Below are 16,428 nucleotides of genomic sequence, written 5' to 3'. Positions count from 1 at the left end.
ATTATGTTTCCCCCGATTTTGGGGGGGAGATTTAACGAATGTGCCAAGACTCTCCTGTGATAGCGGTTCTCGGTTGATAGCGCGTTGGGGGTGATAGCGGGCCCTTTTGTGACAAATCCAGGAGAGTCTTGAACCAAGACTATGATTAACCTAGAAAACTAACTGCTTGGCTTGGGTGTGGTTAGAGGTGTTCGTGTTTTATGGTCACGAAGACGCAGTATTTTACATGGTGCGAGTAAAAATCATCATAAAGGTATTGTTTTTGATGGGTGGTGATGGGACGCATGTCTCTCAACGCTTGAAGGTTCACTGCCTGACACAAACATCGAATGATGGTGCTGTCACTGCTTCCATGTTGGATTGATGGGGAAGGAACGAACATTTAGTGAGTTTTGTGATGACTGGATTAAACGTTCATGTTTGTTCTTGTTTATTTCAGCGCTGTGTGGGGAGGCCTACATCTTCATGAGAGAAATCAACTATGATTACGAATTAAAATCGCCAAATTATCCCCTTAACTACCCAGCGGGTGTAGGATGCTGGTGGCTAGTCTATGCCAAGAACCGGGTAACGCCCATTCGAATAGAAATCATAGAGTTTCTGACAGAGACAGTTCGTGATGTTCTGTTGTTTGAACCGTATGGAGGGACCGCCCAGTCCTTCGCACTGCACGGTAACAGCAAAGTGCGCTCGCTGGTTTTCAACAACATGGATTCCCTGTATATTTCATTCGTTGGAGATTCAACGGTGGAGTACAAAGGATTCCATTTGGAGATATCAAATGTGATTGACCAAGGTAGGCCTCGATACAAAACAAGTGCATACATGTTAAATATTGATGGGGTCACCATCTGTACCAATCTCATAAATATTCTCAGTCTAGGTTCTGCTTTTTGTGCTTTGCTGAGTCACACTGCAGCGATGACGAAAACGATAAAGATAACGATAACGACGCAAAGAGATTGCATTCCATTGGTTTAAATGCTTCACGCAGAATATGCCCACGCCCATTCAACCAATCGAAGGCGTGAGTTGTTAACATTCTCGTTTTCGTTATTGTTATCGAGGCACGTGTGACCGGGCCTTAAAGACAGTGGACACTATTTGTAATTGTCAAAGACCATTCTTCTCACTTGGTGTATTCATAAAATAACAAACCTGTGAAAATTTGAGCTCGATTGGTCGCCGGAGTTGCAAGATAACTATGAAAGAAAAAAGCACCCTTGTCACACGAAGTTGTGTGCTTTTTTTAGATGCTTGATTTCGAGACCTTAAATTCTAATCTTGAGGTCTCGAAATCAAATTCGTGGAAAATTATTTCTTTCTCGAAAACTACGTAAATTCAGAGGGAGCCGTTTCCCACAATGTTTTATATTATAACACCCCTTGCAAGTATTCTGCCTGCTCATTGGTTTAGAGCGCGTCACATGACATGTCTTAGTTTTGCTAGACGACGGCCGTGTGATAGTGAGTCGGTTTGCCATGCGCTAGTCCGAAGACTAGCACACGGCGTGCAGTACCCAGACGTCCGTTGCGTGTACGAGGATGATAATTTAATAGTCTGTAACCATTTCGGTTTGCACGACACTACATGCAGCACAGTAAAAGTGTTTGCAATCTGTACTCGCGTCGTCCGTGGATTGTAGCATTCAGGTCTGTAACTTAATAATAATAGTACAATATTTAGTAATGTTTGGGGTGTTATAAAACAAATATTGACTGCTTTTACTCGTGCAATGGTTAAAAACTATGACTCCCTCGGTGATCCCCGTAGCGTTCTATTTTCCCTTAACTTCGCCTCGGGAAAATAGAACGCTCCGGGGATCACCTCGGGAGTCATAGTTTTAACCATAGCACTCGAAGCAGTCAATATTTGTATACTATTAACCTCTCCCCATTACTCATTACCAAGTGAGGTTTTATGCTGAGAAATATTACCAATAGTGTCCACTGCCTTTAACAGAGCAGTAATTACTCTGATGCCACGGAGACGACGTCCTCTTTTGCCCTTGTATTGGCACTGGTGCTCCTTCAAAAAGGTACCCATAAAATAATACTTATTTAAACAACATCCAAGTGAATGGCCCTTTGAAAATGAAAACAGGCCTTGCTATTTCAAAGACGGAAGGGGTTGAGCTCATCAAAATGAATATTGAGTTGAACAGCATGTAATCAATGAATGTTTGAAAGCCACAAAGCAAAACACATAAAGAAAAAAAGTAGGACAGACAAATAATTGCTACTGACAAAAACGCTATTCAATGCCACTGCCGTAGCAATTACCCGTAAACGCAACAAACTTGAAGTTTTGTTTTCTAGTTTCATTTGCATTTTAAATGACCACCTCCCCTAAGTCAGTGTAATGATGCTAACATTATTACCTTGATACTACGAAAACCAACTAAAATGTATTAGTAATACCGCTTTTTGTTTGTCAACAAGATGAACATGTTTGCCACGATGAGTCATTGATTGACTGTGATGACGGATCATGTGTGTTAGAGGACGCCATTTGTAATGGCTTTATAGACTGTCAGGGAAGTGGACTAGACGAAAACCAGTGTGGTAAGAGGACTTTCGGGTCTTACATTATTTTCAAGCATGCTTTATATATTCATTCATAAATACCTGCGACAGTTTCGCTATTCCTATTGGTGGAGAGCGCGTCACGTGGGTGTGTATAAACCTTTGTTTATAACCAGTAAAAAATGTTGATACATGGGCGTGACACGCGAGTTTGCACCTGCACTTATAAATCAGATCGCCATCATCTCTGGTGTGGTGTTCCACAAGGTTCTGTAGCTGGGCCACTTGAATTTATATTGTTCAGTGCACCCTTGCAAGACCTCATTGCTGCCCATGGTATTTCTAGTGTTGCTTACGCTGACGACACCCAGCTTTACATTACAACAGTACAAATTGCCCAGTCTGTCATTGAACCATCTGAATTTGCCCGTAATCTCGGTGTTATTATGGATTCTTCATTGTGTATGAGTAGACATGTTGATAATGTTTGCAAAGGAGCTCTCATGGCTATTAGGAAAATATCACAAATTCGCCGCTACCTGGATGAAGCAACTACTCTTCGTCTTGTTCATGCCTTCGTCACTACTAGACTTGATTCCTGCAATTCACTTCTGTATGGACTCCCCGATAAAGATCTTGCTAAATTTCAACGTGTACAGAACACTGCTGCTCGCCTCGTTTCTTGTCTGCCTCGTTCTCACCATATTACACCTGTACTAATGCAATTGCATTGGCTCCCGGTTAAGTTTAGAACAGTTTACAAAATTCTTCTGTTAACTTTCAAGGCTCAAACATGTCAATCTCCTGCGTATTTATCTGAACTTGTTCATCATTATTCCCCTACTCGGACTTTACGATCATCTCAACAGTCATTGCTTTCTGCTACTAGTGCTTCTTCCATTTTTTATGGCCACAGATCTTTTTCTTACGCCGCACCGTTTCTTTGGAATAGTCTTCCTGTGCATATTCGCCAAGCTAATACTTTACAATGTTTTAAGTCCTTGTTGAAAACTCATTTGTTTAAAGCTTCTTTTTTGTTGTTTGCCTATTTGTATCTTGTATCTTTCTCTAATTGTTTATTTTATTGTTTTCTCTAATGCGCTTAGAGGCTTTTGCATTAGGCGCTTTACAAATGTCTTATTATTATTATTATTACTATTACTACTACTACTACTACTACTACTACTACTACTACTACTACTACTACTACTACTACTACTACTACTACTACTACTACTACTACTACTACTACTACTACTACTACTACTACTACTACTACTACTACTACTACTACTACTACTACTACTACTACTACTACTACTACTACTACTACTACTACTACTACTACTACTACTACTACTACTACTACTACTACTACTACTACTACTACTACTACTACTACTACTACTACTACTACTACTACTACTACTACTACTACTACTACTACTACTACTACTACTACTACTACTACTACTACTACTACTACTACTACTACTACTACTACTACTACTACTACTACTACTACTACTACTACTACTACTACTACTACTACTACTACTACTACTACTACTACTACTACTACTACTACTACTACTACTACTACTACTACTACTACTACTACTACTACTACTACTACTACTACTACTACTACTACTACTACTACTACTACTACTACTACTACTACTACTACTACTACTACTACTACTACTACTACTACTACTACTACTACTACTACTACTACTACTACTACTACTACTACTACTACTACTACTACTACTACTACTACTACTACTACTACTACTACTACTACTACTACTACTACTACTACTACTACTACTACTACTACTACTACTACTACTACTACTACTACTACTACTACTACTACTACTACTACTACTACTACTACTACTACTACTACTACTACTACTACTACTACTACTACTACTACTACTACTACTACTACTACTACTACTACTACTACTACTACTACTACTACTACTACTACTACTACTACTACTACTACTACTACTACTACTACTACTACTACTACTACTACTACTACTACTACTACTACTACTACTACTACTACTACTACTACTACTACTACTACTACTACTACTACTACTACTACTACTACTACTACTACTACTACTACTACTACTACTACTACTACTACTACTACTACTACTACTACTACTACTACTACTACTACTACTACTACTACTACTACTACTACTACTACTACTACTACTACTACTACTACTACTACTACTACTACTACTACTACTACTACTACTACTACTACTACTACTACTACTACTACTACTACTACTACTACTACTACTACTACTACTACTACTACTACTACTACTACTACTACTACTACTACTACTACTACTACTACTACTACTACTACTACTACTACTACTACTACTACTACTACTACTACTACTACTACTACTACTACTACTACTACTACTACTACTACTACTACTACTACTACTACTACTACTACTACTACTACTACTACTACTACTACTACTACTACTACTACTACTACTACTACTACTACTACTACTACTACTACTACTACTACTACTACTACTACTACTACTACTACTACTACTACTACTACTACTACTACTACTACTACTACTACTACTACTACTACTACTACTACTACTACTACTACTACTACTACTACTACTACTACTACTACTACTACTACTACTACTACTACTACTACTACTACTACTACTACTACTACTACTACTACTACTACTACTACTACTACTACTACTACTACTACTACTACTATTATTATTATTATTATTATTAGTATTATTATTAGTATTATTATTATTAGTAGTATTATTATTAGTATTATTATTATTATTATTATTATTATTATTATTATTATTATTATTATTATTGTTATTATTATTATTATTATTATTATTATTATTATTATTATTATTATTATTATTATTATTGTTTTAGACAGTTTCTTCCTTCCTATTGGTCGAGAGCAACGACCGAGACAGTTGTGCCACATCACGCGATACGCGCGACGCGCATAGCATTTCCTTATAAGGAGTTGTTTACCCAAGGGCCTTGACTGGACCGTACCATTGCATAGCTGGAGGGGTGTTGTGTTGAAAGAAATCATTGAAAAAATACAAATTTCGCATTTATTTTACTTGTTGACCATAAGTGTTGACGTTTTTTGACCGTCTCGGTAAAATGATCAAGAACCAGGCCTCCTTGGGATTAAACCACTAGTTGAAAACCTCTTCACCACACAATGATTCCCTTAATTTTGAAAGAAAAAAAATCTAGATGTAACTGAACCTGTAAATCAACTACCTAGCCACGGTACTCGCACAGTTTGATGACACAACCTGGGAAGTGGTGACGTAAGAATCATTTCGGGTTTCTAACACCAAATTACAAACCAAAAGGCTGTTTCATGGGTAAATTTTTGTGAAAGTTGCTTAGAGTCCAGATTTTTTTTTTTTTTTAAGTTGAAGCTTATACATTTTGGTTGTGTTTATAATCTTCAGTTTGAAGCATTATTAAATTGTTTTAAAGGCACTGCGCAGTATTGGTATATATGTCAAAGACCAGTGTTCTCACTTGTTGCATCTCAACATAAGCATTAAATAACAATTTTGGGCTCAAATTAGTCATCAAAGCTGCAAGAAAATGATGACAAAAAACACTCTTGTTGGACAAAGTGTGCTTTCAGATATAAATAAAGGACTTCTTGTTACTTTGTTGAGAAATTACATCTTTCTCAAAGTCTATGTTACTTTGGAGGCGACCGTTTCTCACAATGTTTTATACTATCAACAGCTCGCCAATGCTCATTACCAAGTCAGTGTATATGTTAATATTTGTTTTGAGTAATTACCAAACGTGTACCTCCCCCTTAAACTGTTCATAAAAAAAGTGGGTAGTTATCCCGTTAATGTTATAAACTATTATTATCATGTGGCTGTTTGTTTCAGTAAACGTGAGTTGTCCAGGGTTCTACCACTGCGAGAACTCCACCGTGTGCCAATACCAGTTTGCGGTGTGTGATGGGCGACCAGACTGCCACCTGGGTGACGATGAAGACAATTGTGGTAAATTAAAAACAAACAAAATTTGATGGGTGTTTTTGCTTAAATTATTATTGTTAAAACAAATGTGTATTGTTTGCATATGTTGTGTTAAAGTATGCTGATTTTAATTGTAAAACATAATTTTACAAATAAGGCGAACAGAAGCAGTTAAAGGATTCGGGTACTTGTTCAAAATGTCCACAGATTTTCATTAAACTTACAGGGTTTAAAGACAAAGATAGTGGAAAGCTTCCCTTCAAATATTACTAACTGGGATGTGTAGTATTTGAGAAATGAGTAAAACAAGTCATAAAATAATTGTCGTCTCATGAAGACAAACATTATTTGCGCGTGTAAAATCACATTAACCAGTTATGATATTATACAAAAACCATAAGCATAATCGGTACATACGTTTTTACATGCTAAAACTGAGACGAATTTTTATTGTTTTTACTAATTTCTCAAAAACTACAGCACCTCAGTAATTAAAATTTCAAAGGAAACTTTCTACTATCAAAATCTGCAAACTGTGTAAATTTAATGTAAATATTTATCGGACACTGTGTTTCGTGTCAGGAAAAAGTTAAATGTAGACCCTTTAAGCTTGTTATACTCACTAAACGTTGATTGGTTCGACAGTACTATCGTTGCAGATTTTGATGTTTTCTCGGCTAAAACATTTATTTATTTAAATGTGTTTATAAGTAAGCATAGCGTTGAAAAAAAAATATTCATTTTGTTTATGACAAAAATTAAATAAAGATAAGTTGTAAACTTGGGGGTACAACCATGTAAAAAATTCATTATTTATATTTTTGGAGTGTTTTATGAGATACAAATACAAAACTGTCATTCAATTGTGGAGACGTCTCGTTTTTTTTTTTTGTTTTTTTTTGCCGAATTCGTTATAAGGTTGCATATAATTATGTTTATATTATGTAGGATTTGAAACTTGGCATGGTGGAAATACGATATGGAAATGTTTGCGGTAACCCCGTGAAATGACTATCTCTAATGAGTTGGGGTGGTTCTGAAAAGAAGAGCACAGCATACTGATCAAAACGTCGAGTTGAAACCAACGGTTCTTTTCAGAACCACCCCAACTCATTGGAGATAATCATTACATGGTGTTACCGCAAACCTTTCCATTTGATGTTTAAATTGATGCATTTATTTTGTTATATTAATGTGTTCACTTTATTTCTGGTTGCTTTAGATAAACGGTGTCCCAGTGTATGTAAATGTTGGTATGATGACATGGACAATCTGAAAGTAATATGTGAAGATGGTTGGAACAAGACGACAATTGAGAACATCGTTCCCATATCGGAAGCACTGTAAGTATGTCAACTAATCTGAGGGCGTCTATTGGTGGTGGATGGGAACAGTGACAAGGTAGTGTCAAATAAAGGGCAAATACGAAGTAGTCTGTAGTAATTTATAGTAATTTATAGATTGATACCTGCGCCTAAATCCATCATAAATTACTATCTCCCAATTTTACGAGGCAATCGTGGTTAAGTGGCCTAGCTGTTTCAGCCACATGAGTAGGTGGCAACGGCCCCTGACAAATTAGTCAATTGTAGCCACAAAACTAAACATTACACCCACACGCATTAACGCACAATTTATCCCTAAAAGTTGCCTTCCGATACCAACAATTATTGATTTGTGTAGATTGACAAACCAAAGTGCTAACAACGTACACGTGTGCCATTTGGTGATAGCTTGGGTCTGACATGTTTCTATTGGGTTATCATACTCCCATACAGTCTTACACTCAAATTCACTAGGCCTGGAATCGAGTTTTCGAACTGATATTTCAAACCTCAAATTTGTCAACTGTCAAAGTGTCTGTAATTGTATTTTGTATTTTTGTATGGTTTTAAACAAAAGTGCATTCGTGAATGGGAAGGAAACTCGAAAGAAACTCGTTCTTACACGTCCGTTTAAAACCTTGCAGGGTCTTTGCCGTGTGATAAAAGCCCTCGCCTTCGGCTCGGGCTTTTATCACCTGGCAATTCGACCCTGCCGGCTTTAAACGGATGTGTAAGAACTCGTCGCTACCATTTTATTCCCTTGTTTATAACATTAGTTTTATTTTGTTTACAGAACGCTGTCTGGAGGAAACTTCACCACTCTGGAGGTTGGAATGTTTAAAGGATTCACACATTTAAATGCGCTGTAAGTTCAAGGTCAACTAGAACAACTAGTGATTCCTCTTGAAACAAGTTTCATCATTATGTTATTGTTCCTTTGTATTTGCATTGTATTTTCTGCTATAGGTTTTCTCGGTCAATTTCGACAATGAGCAGCCTAAGTAACCACCAAGCTACTCTGTTTCGCGCGAAATCGAATGCTAATGAAAAGGGTAATTCGATTTCGTTTTACGATTAGTCAAATGTAATGTGGCGTCATTCGATTTAGCAAAATAATCATTAAATTTAATAACTCATCAGAGTAGATTTCAAATTTGCAGACGCTTCTTGAGAGGCATGTGTGTCACGACAAAAAAAAATACGATACACTTAATTGAACGGGTGTTAGGAATTTGAAGAAATTTGACTCGATTCAAAACGAAATTGAGTTGTCAAATTCTGAATTTGAAACGCAGTTACAACTGGAGAGGTAAAACAGGTTTATAATTCGAACACATGAACACAGGTTTATAATTCGAACACATGAAAATAAAATTGGATGCTTAATTGCCGAATTTGTGTTTCCCCTAACTTACCTCTTAGGGTTCAGTGAGGGGTAACAGAAATTCGGCAAATCAGCATCCAATTTCATGTTTTATTATTTATGTATGTGGTTATTTGTACATGCATAATGTTTTTTAGGGGTGTTTGTCAGGATTGGGCTATTAAAGGCAGTGGACACTAGTGGTAATCACTCAAAATAATTATTATCATAAAACCTTTCTTGATTACGAGTAATGGGGAGAGGTTGATAGTATAAAACATTGTGGAAAACAGCTCCCTCTGAAGTGACGTAGTTTTCTAGAAAGGAGTAATTTTACACGAATTTGATTTCGAGACCTCAGATTTAGAATTTGAGGTCTCGAAATCAAGCATCTGAAAGCACACGACTTCGTGAGACCATGGTGCGTCAAGGGTGTTTTTTCTTTCATTAATATCTCCCACCTTCGACTGCCGAGTGAGCTCAAATTTTTACAGGTTTGTGATTTTGAGATGTTGAGATACACCAACTGTGAAGACTTGTCTTTGACAATTTACCAATAGTGTCCAATGTCCTTAAGGATAGTTAGATTCTTGAATTGTAAATTTGTTTCTTGTTATGTCCCTATATTTTTTTTCAGATCCTTGGCGAACAATGGAATAACTCATCTGATGCCAGGAACCTTTGCAGATTTGCACAACTTGACCTTTTTGTAAGTTTTCCTGCCAGTATCAGTCCATGAAATGGACAGTGGGTGCGTTCGTCTACCCCGCGGTGCTTACTTGGGACTGACCCGAAAGAGCCCCAGGAATGACGTCAAAGCAGCTATTCGAACGTACCGGGGCAGACCGGGGTCGACCCAGTGAAGCTAAACGAACGCACCCTTTTACAGCATCCAGCGCCACGTTAAATCAGCAGTTTTAATATCATATATGTCAAAAGCCTTTGTAGATTTGCACAGCTTGACCTTTTTGTAAGTTTTTCCCGTAAGTATCAGTCCATGTAATGGACTTTATCTGCATCAAAGCACCAGGGCATCAATGTATTATGTTGAATCATCAGTTTTAACCAATAGTCCATATTTTTTCTTTTTAGAGATATTTCAGAGAATCTTATCCAAACTTTGGAGCCGGATTTTTTTTCTGGGCTCAGCAGTTTGGAAACCATGTGAGTATTTCATCATTACGTGTGAATTAAACCAACTGTTGTCGGACTGCTTAACTTGTTTTCTGCTAAAATGGTTTTGCCAAACTTCGTAGAGGTGCGTTGGTGCTGTATGCGCCGCCGTAGCACCTTGTAAACTCTAATAAGAGGCTACAAAAAATGGGTCTCAGAATTCATCACTGTAATAACCTATCTTTCTGAAAATGTGTGTATACTCAGCAGATTGAGTACCTTTTTGGTAGATTCGTGCGCTATATAAGACTTTGATTAATATTACACAAATAATAGTATCACCATACACTGTCCTCTGTTTTAACCAGTGTGCGACAGGTATCGAGAACAATTTGCTAGATTTTAAAAGGCAAAATATAGTACATTGTACAATTGTTGCACGCTGTGACGGGGTCCACTGCGTTTTGTACACTCGAGGGGGAAAATGGCATCCGAGGCGATGCCATTTTCCCCAGTCACAGCGTGCAACAATTGTTTTGTTATACCTTTGTATAATTGTTATTTATCTTCTGGAAGTTCTGTTGTCATCTTCAAACATTATTACGACGGACTATTCATTGTTTAATAAGCAGACGAACAAGAAACAAGTCCCTCGAACCCGCGGTTGTTTCGTACACAGCGCTGGAAATCGACCAACGCTGGGTACGATCATCACTTTTCATTTTACCCGGCCCGTCGAGCCATGTAACATGCGTTTTTGTTGCGCGTCACATGATTGGTTCTCCACCAATCAAACTTCACAGCTTGACAATAAGTTATGTTGACCGCTCGATATAATTGTGGATTGTGGATGTTAAACTTATCTGCGAACATTTAGTTTCGAAAGGAGGTACCATTTTGGAGATACTGTCAACAATCTGGAGTTTCTATGTATATTTACTGGGAAACACAATCTGAGAAGAATAGAATTGATACAACATCAATACCAACCCTGTTGTTTATTTGTTTGTTTATTTACTTTATAGGATTGCAATGGATGTACCACTACGGCAAATTGGATCCCTAGCTTTCCATGGTCTCGGTAGCTTGAAAACCTTGTAAGACTGTAATTTATAATTAAGTTGTTAAGGCAGTGGACACTATTTGGTAATTACTCAAAATAATTACTAGCACAAAACCTTACTTGGTGACGAGTAATTTGGGTGAGATTGAAAGTATAAAACATTGTGAAAAACGGCTCCCTCTGAAATGACGTAGTTTTCGAGAAGGAAGTTTTTTTTCCCACGAATTTGATTTCGAGACCTCGGATTTAGAATTTGAGGTCTCGAAATCAAACATCTGAAAGCACAAAACTTCGTGTGTCAAAGGTGTATTTTCTTGCATTATTATCTCGCAACTTCGACGACCAATATTGAGCTCAATGTTTCACAGGTTTGTTATTTGATGCATGTGTTGAGTTACACTAAGTGAGAAGACTGGTCTTTGAAAATTACCAATAGTTTCCACTGTCTTTAAATTAAAGGTTTGTAAATCGGTGTATAAAGAATCGGTTGTGTGAATTCCCACTTAACGGTTTTGTTTTTTTATATTAATTGTTGTTATCGTTTTAAACCACTTTTGGTTTAAACAAAATTGTTTGCACTATTTCATTCCCACTCAAAAACGATTTGTTAAACACATCCAACAACATTTTAAACTGTTGGGCTTCACACCAGCGTCCTTGACTCTGTTATGAATTAGCATGCATCAAATAAGAAAAATAAAAGGGTAGCGACGAGTTATTAAACGGCCGTTTAAAGCCGTTAGGGTCGTGGCCGTGCGATAAACGGTGTAGGGCCAGAATTAGAAAAAAAAATTAAAACATTTGCGTAATACATGCTTTAGAAATGCTTTTATTTTGAATTTATTTTATTTCTCACCCAGTAGCACATAACAGCGCCCTCCCCATAACAATTAATATTGAGAGAGCGTGCTGCGTTCTGCAACTGGATAATAATTCCTAGTTTAAAGGCAGTGGACACTATTGGTAATTGTCAAAGACTCGCCTTCACAGTTGGTGTATCTCAACATATATGCATAAAATAACAAACCTGTGAAAATTTGAGCTCAATCGGACATCAAACTTGCAAGATAATAATGAAAGAAAAAACACCCCTGTCACACGAAGTTGTATGCGTTTAGATGCTTGACTTCGAGACCTCAAGTTCTAAATCAAATTCGTGGACATTTATTTCTTTTTCGAAAACAATGGCACTTCAGAGGGAGCCGTTTCTCACAATGTTTTATACCATCAACCTCTCCCCATTACTCGTCACCAAGAAAGGTGTTATGCTAATAATTATTTTGAGTAATTACCAATAGTGTCCACTGCCTTTAATTCACAGTCACATACTTATTAAGACGACGACACAGCCCCTTTAAGATCATGTTTTATTTTAAACTTTTTTTTCATCAGGGTTCTTATCCGAGATCAGCCAAATGACTACCCTGTTTACGTCGATGGGGGCGCCCTGACTGATCTCGTCAGCTTGGAGAAATTGTAAGTTTCGAAACCACTAATTACAATGTGTTACTTAGCTATGAATACTGTTTTCTTAAATTATGCGTGATAATAGGGTAAATACGTGAAATATGTTATCCTTTGTTGACCTCGTTTCGATTCTCGCTCCAAGTGATATATGGAATGTTGCATGGCTTTTGAGTTCAAACACAGCTGTCCGGTTTAACTGTGCCCACCCCTCCCCATTATTATAGGGAGTTTCACCCACATCTAAAACAGAAGAAGATAACTCCCATGTCTTCCACAATGTGTACTGTGGATTGTCATGGAATGTTATGGATTGTTGATTGTTGACTGTTGTCGAAATGGAAGTCATATCCGATAAGCATAAAGCTGAAAACGTAGTCAAGATGGGGAAAAGACACGCAACAGCTTATTTCATCAAATAAAGTACATTATGGTTTACACGCTGGAAACTGTTGAAAATTATTGTTGCCCTTGAGCAGTGTCGGCTCAACCAATCTTGTATAATACTTTCAATCAGTCTGTCAGGTGTCATATTGATACAATCTTATAAAAGATTAATACAACCGTAGACAATTTGCTGTAGGTCATCCGTTGTTAACAATGCTTGGGCACCCCTACTTAAAGGAACACATTGCCTGAGATCGGACGAGTTGGTCTATTAAAAGCGTTTGAAACCGTTTGTTATGAAATGCATATGGTTAGAAAGATGTTTTAAAAGTAGAATATAATGATCCACACAAGTATCACTCGAAACTGCACGGTTTTCCTTTTACGTCGCGAACTATCACGGTCGGCCATTTATGGGAGTCAAAATTTTGACTCCCATAAATGGCCGACCGTGTTAGTCGACAGGGTAAAAAGAAAACCACGCAATTTCGAGGCATATTTGTGTAGATCATTGTATTCTACAATTACAATATCTTTCTAACCATATACATTTTACAACAAACGGTTACAGAACGATTTTCAAAGACCAACTCGACCGATCCAAGGCAACGTGTTCCTTTAACAAGGGTCACATTTTGCCCATCGTGAGGGTCGCTGTCTGTTCTAATCAATGTTGTGCTTAGTTAACTGTCCTCAGCTGAACTTGATTACCTTTTCACTAGTTGGTGAGATGGTCTTCCCCTTAGAGCAGGTGTCTTGAAACAACTTATAATTAAATCGCTTAGGCGAGGTCGATGATCTGAAGGGGGCGAAAGTAAATGCAGAATCGGCATATTATTTTCTCCCTCACGAGATCGTCGACCTCGCAGTTCAATTTCAGCCAGAGTTATTGAAAAATGAATATTTTCCCCGGCTTGAATCCACCAAGCACATGGCATATTGGTATTTGAAATACAAATTCAGTTTCATCAACACGCATTGATATTCACGCACCTGTCCCTAACTTGATTAAAACCCCATTTTTGTTTCCTAGCTAGCTTTGGAAAACCTGTTTATTTGGTGTACACACGGTTTCTTGTTTTGTCATTCAGAGACATTTCGTTTTGTTTTCAGACATCCATTGTTCAGTTTTTGACATTATTGCATCAGTGAAGTTATATTAAATATCATCTCAATTGAACTGAACTTTTGGAATTGCACTTGCAAAAATCGTTGACATCAATATAAACCACAAGGGAAACTAACTGAATAAATTTTGAAATGATTTGGGGGTTTGAACAAAGAATTGACTAGAGTGGGATTCGAACCAACGACCTCCGGATTAAAGTACCGGCGCTCTACCAACTAGTCCTCTATTGGCGGTGTCCCTATTTTATCGCAACCCCAGGTTGTATCGTAATTTGGGTGTGATCCCTGGCTACATGGCAATTAACGGTTGTATGGCTTTTGACTGGCACCCCGAACAAAGATATTGACAAAATAGGGACACCGCAGATATATAGGGCTAGACAGCTCAGTTGGTAGAGCGCCGGCACATTAATCCGGAGGTAGTTGGTTCGAATCCCACTTTAGTCAATTCTAAGTTCAAAAAAAAAAAAAAAAAAATATTTTGTTTGATGATACATGAAAACTTAATCATTTGTCCGTGAACACTGTAACGCATTCACCTTCGGATCACATTTAATACTAATATTGTTTTTAAATTAAAAACAATGGGAACAACTATTCAGATTTTGATAATATGAATGAATTAGGAGAACGTAGTTGACTTTGAAGGGTGGTCTTTGATTTTTGATGAAACTGGCTGACAAAGCATTTAATTTTATTAAATTAGTCAATTGTTGTACGGTTGTTTTATTTTATAATCACAGGTATGTTGACGACTACCGACTCTGCTGTGAATTCGTGAAATCGTTAACGAATTTCAAGGAGTCTTCATGCGAGACGACTGAGTTACAACCTCCATTGAACCTATGCGGCAGTCTGATGCAGAATACATTACTACGTGTCTCGATGTGGGTTCTAGGCCTGAGTGCTCTTATCGGCAACGCAGTGGTCATAATTCAGAGAATAAAAGAGTCATGCGATAGGAAATCACACAACCACCCATCCCGGGTAAGCCGGTCCATCATGGTGCTTGGTCTTGCTGTGTCCGATTTCATGATGGGGGTATACATGCTGATCATAGCAGGGGCTGATGTATACTACGGGGAGGGTTACTCGCAGATCGCCAAACAGTGGAGATCGACTGTGGTCTGCCAAATAGCCGGTGTGTTGTCTGTCATGTCGAGCGAGGCATCTGTTTTCATCGTCACATTGATAAGTGTCGACTGCTTCATCAGTATAGTCCATCCATTCAGTAGGTGGAGGCTAAGGAGGAAGTCGACAATATTTATGGTCCTGCTCCTCTGGTCAATAGCACTGGGGCTTAGTATTGGACCTACGGTCTTTATTCGTGGTTCGGACTCGGATATATACGGCTTATCTGATGTATGTATTGGTCTACCGCTCATCACCAAACCGACTGATTTCCTGCTCAAAGAGGGCGCTATTGATAACCCCCTCGGTAGCCAGACGGTGTCGATTCCTATTGGGACGGGGCAGAAGCCAGCTTGGATCTTCTCTATCATCCTCTTTCTCGGGGTCAACCTCGTTTGTTTCTTAGTGGTGTTCATCTGCTACATTGCAATCTTCGTCAGGGTCAAGCGCACTGCGGATAAGGTCCGCGTTGCCGCACACCGTGAACGGGAAATTAAAATGGCGATCAAAATGGCGGTTATTGTCGGGACTGACTTCGCCTGTTGGATGCCGGTCATCGTGATGGGGATCCTGTCACAGACTGGCACCGTTGTGATCGGTCCGGACATGTATGCCTGGATCGTGGTCTTTATTCTCCCTATCAACTCGTCATTGAACCCTTACCTCTACACTCTCTATACGTCCATTACAGAACAACGAACTAAGAGCCAGAAGATATCTGCAAGCAAACGCACAATGAATGTGAAGTGTTTAGACACATTAAACTCAGACCTCTCAGAAAGCAAATCGAACCATGACAAGCCGGTACCGTCAATTCATATGTAG

At 38.1% G+C, this 16,428-nt stretch overlaps 1 protein-coding gene across 1 annotated transcript in view; it reads left to right on the top strand.

Moving 5' to 3' along the window:
• The window catches only part of LOC139942712 (uncharacterized), a 27,253-nt gene extending 10,825 nt beyond the window's left edge, over positions 1-16,428 (top strand). Inside the window, 10 exon segments of the mRNA XM_071939511.1 lie at positions 440-796; positions 2,443-2,565; positions 6,537-6,653; positions 7,852-7,972; positions 8,748-8,819; positions 9,955-10,026; positions 10,410-10,481; positions 11,456-11,527; positions 12,886-12,969; positions 15,216-16,428. Of these exon segments, the coding sequence (XP_071795612.1) occupies positions 440-796; positions 2,443-2,565; positions 6,537-6,653; positions 7,852-7,972; positions 8,748-8,819; positions 9,955-10,026; positions 10,410-10,481; positions 11,456-11,527; positions 12,886-12,969; positions 15,216-16,428 (2,303 nt within the window).

Source organism: Asterias amurensis, chromosome 10 (genome assembly GCF_032118995.1).
Source record: "Asterias amurensis chromosome 10, ASM3211899v1".
Taxonomy (NCBI): Eukaryota; Metazoa; Echinodermata; class Asteroidea; order Forcipulatida; family Asteriidae; genus Asterias; species Asterias amurensis.
The sequence above is the reverse complement of the archived record's forward strand: the minus strand, read 5'-3'. Positions and strand labels throughout refer to the sequence as shown.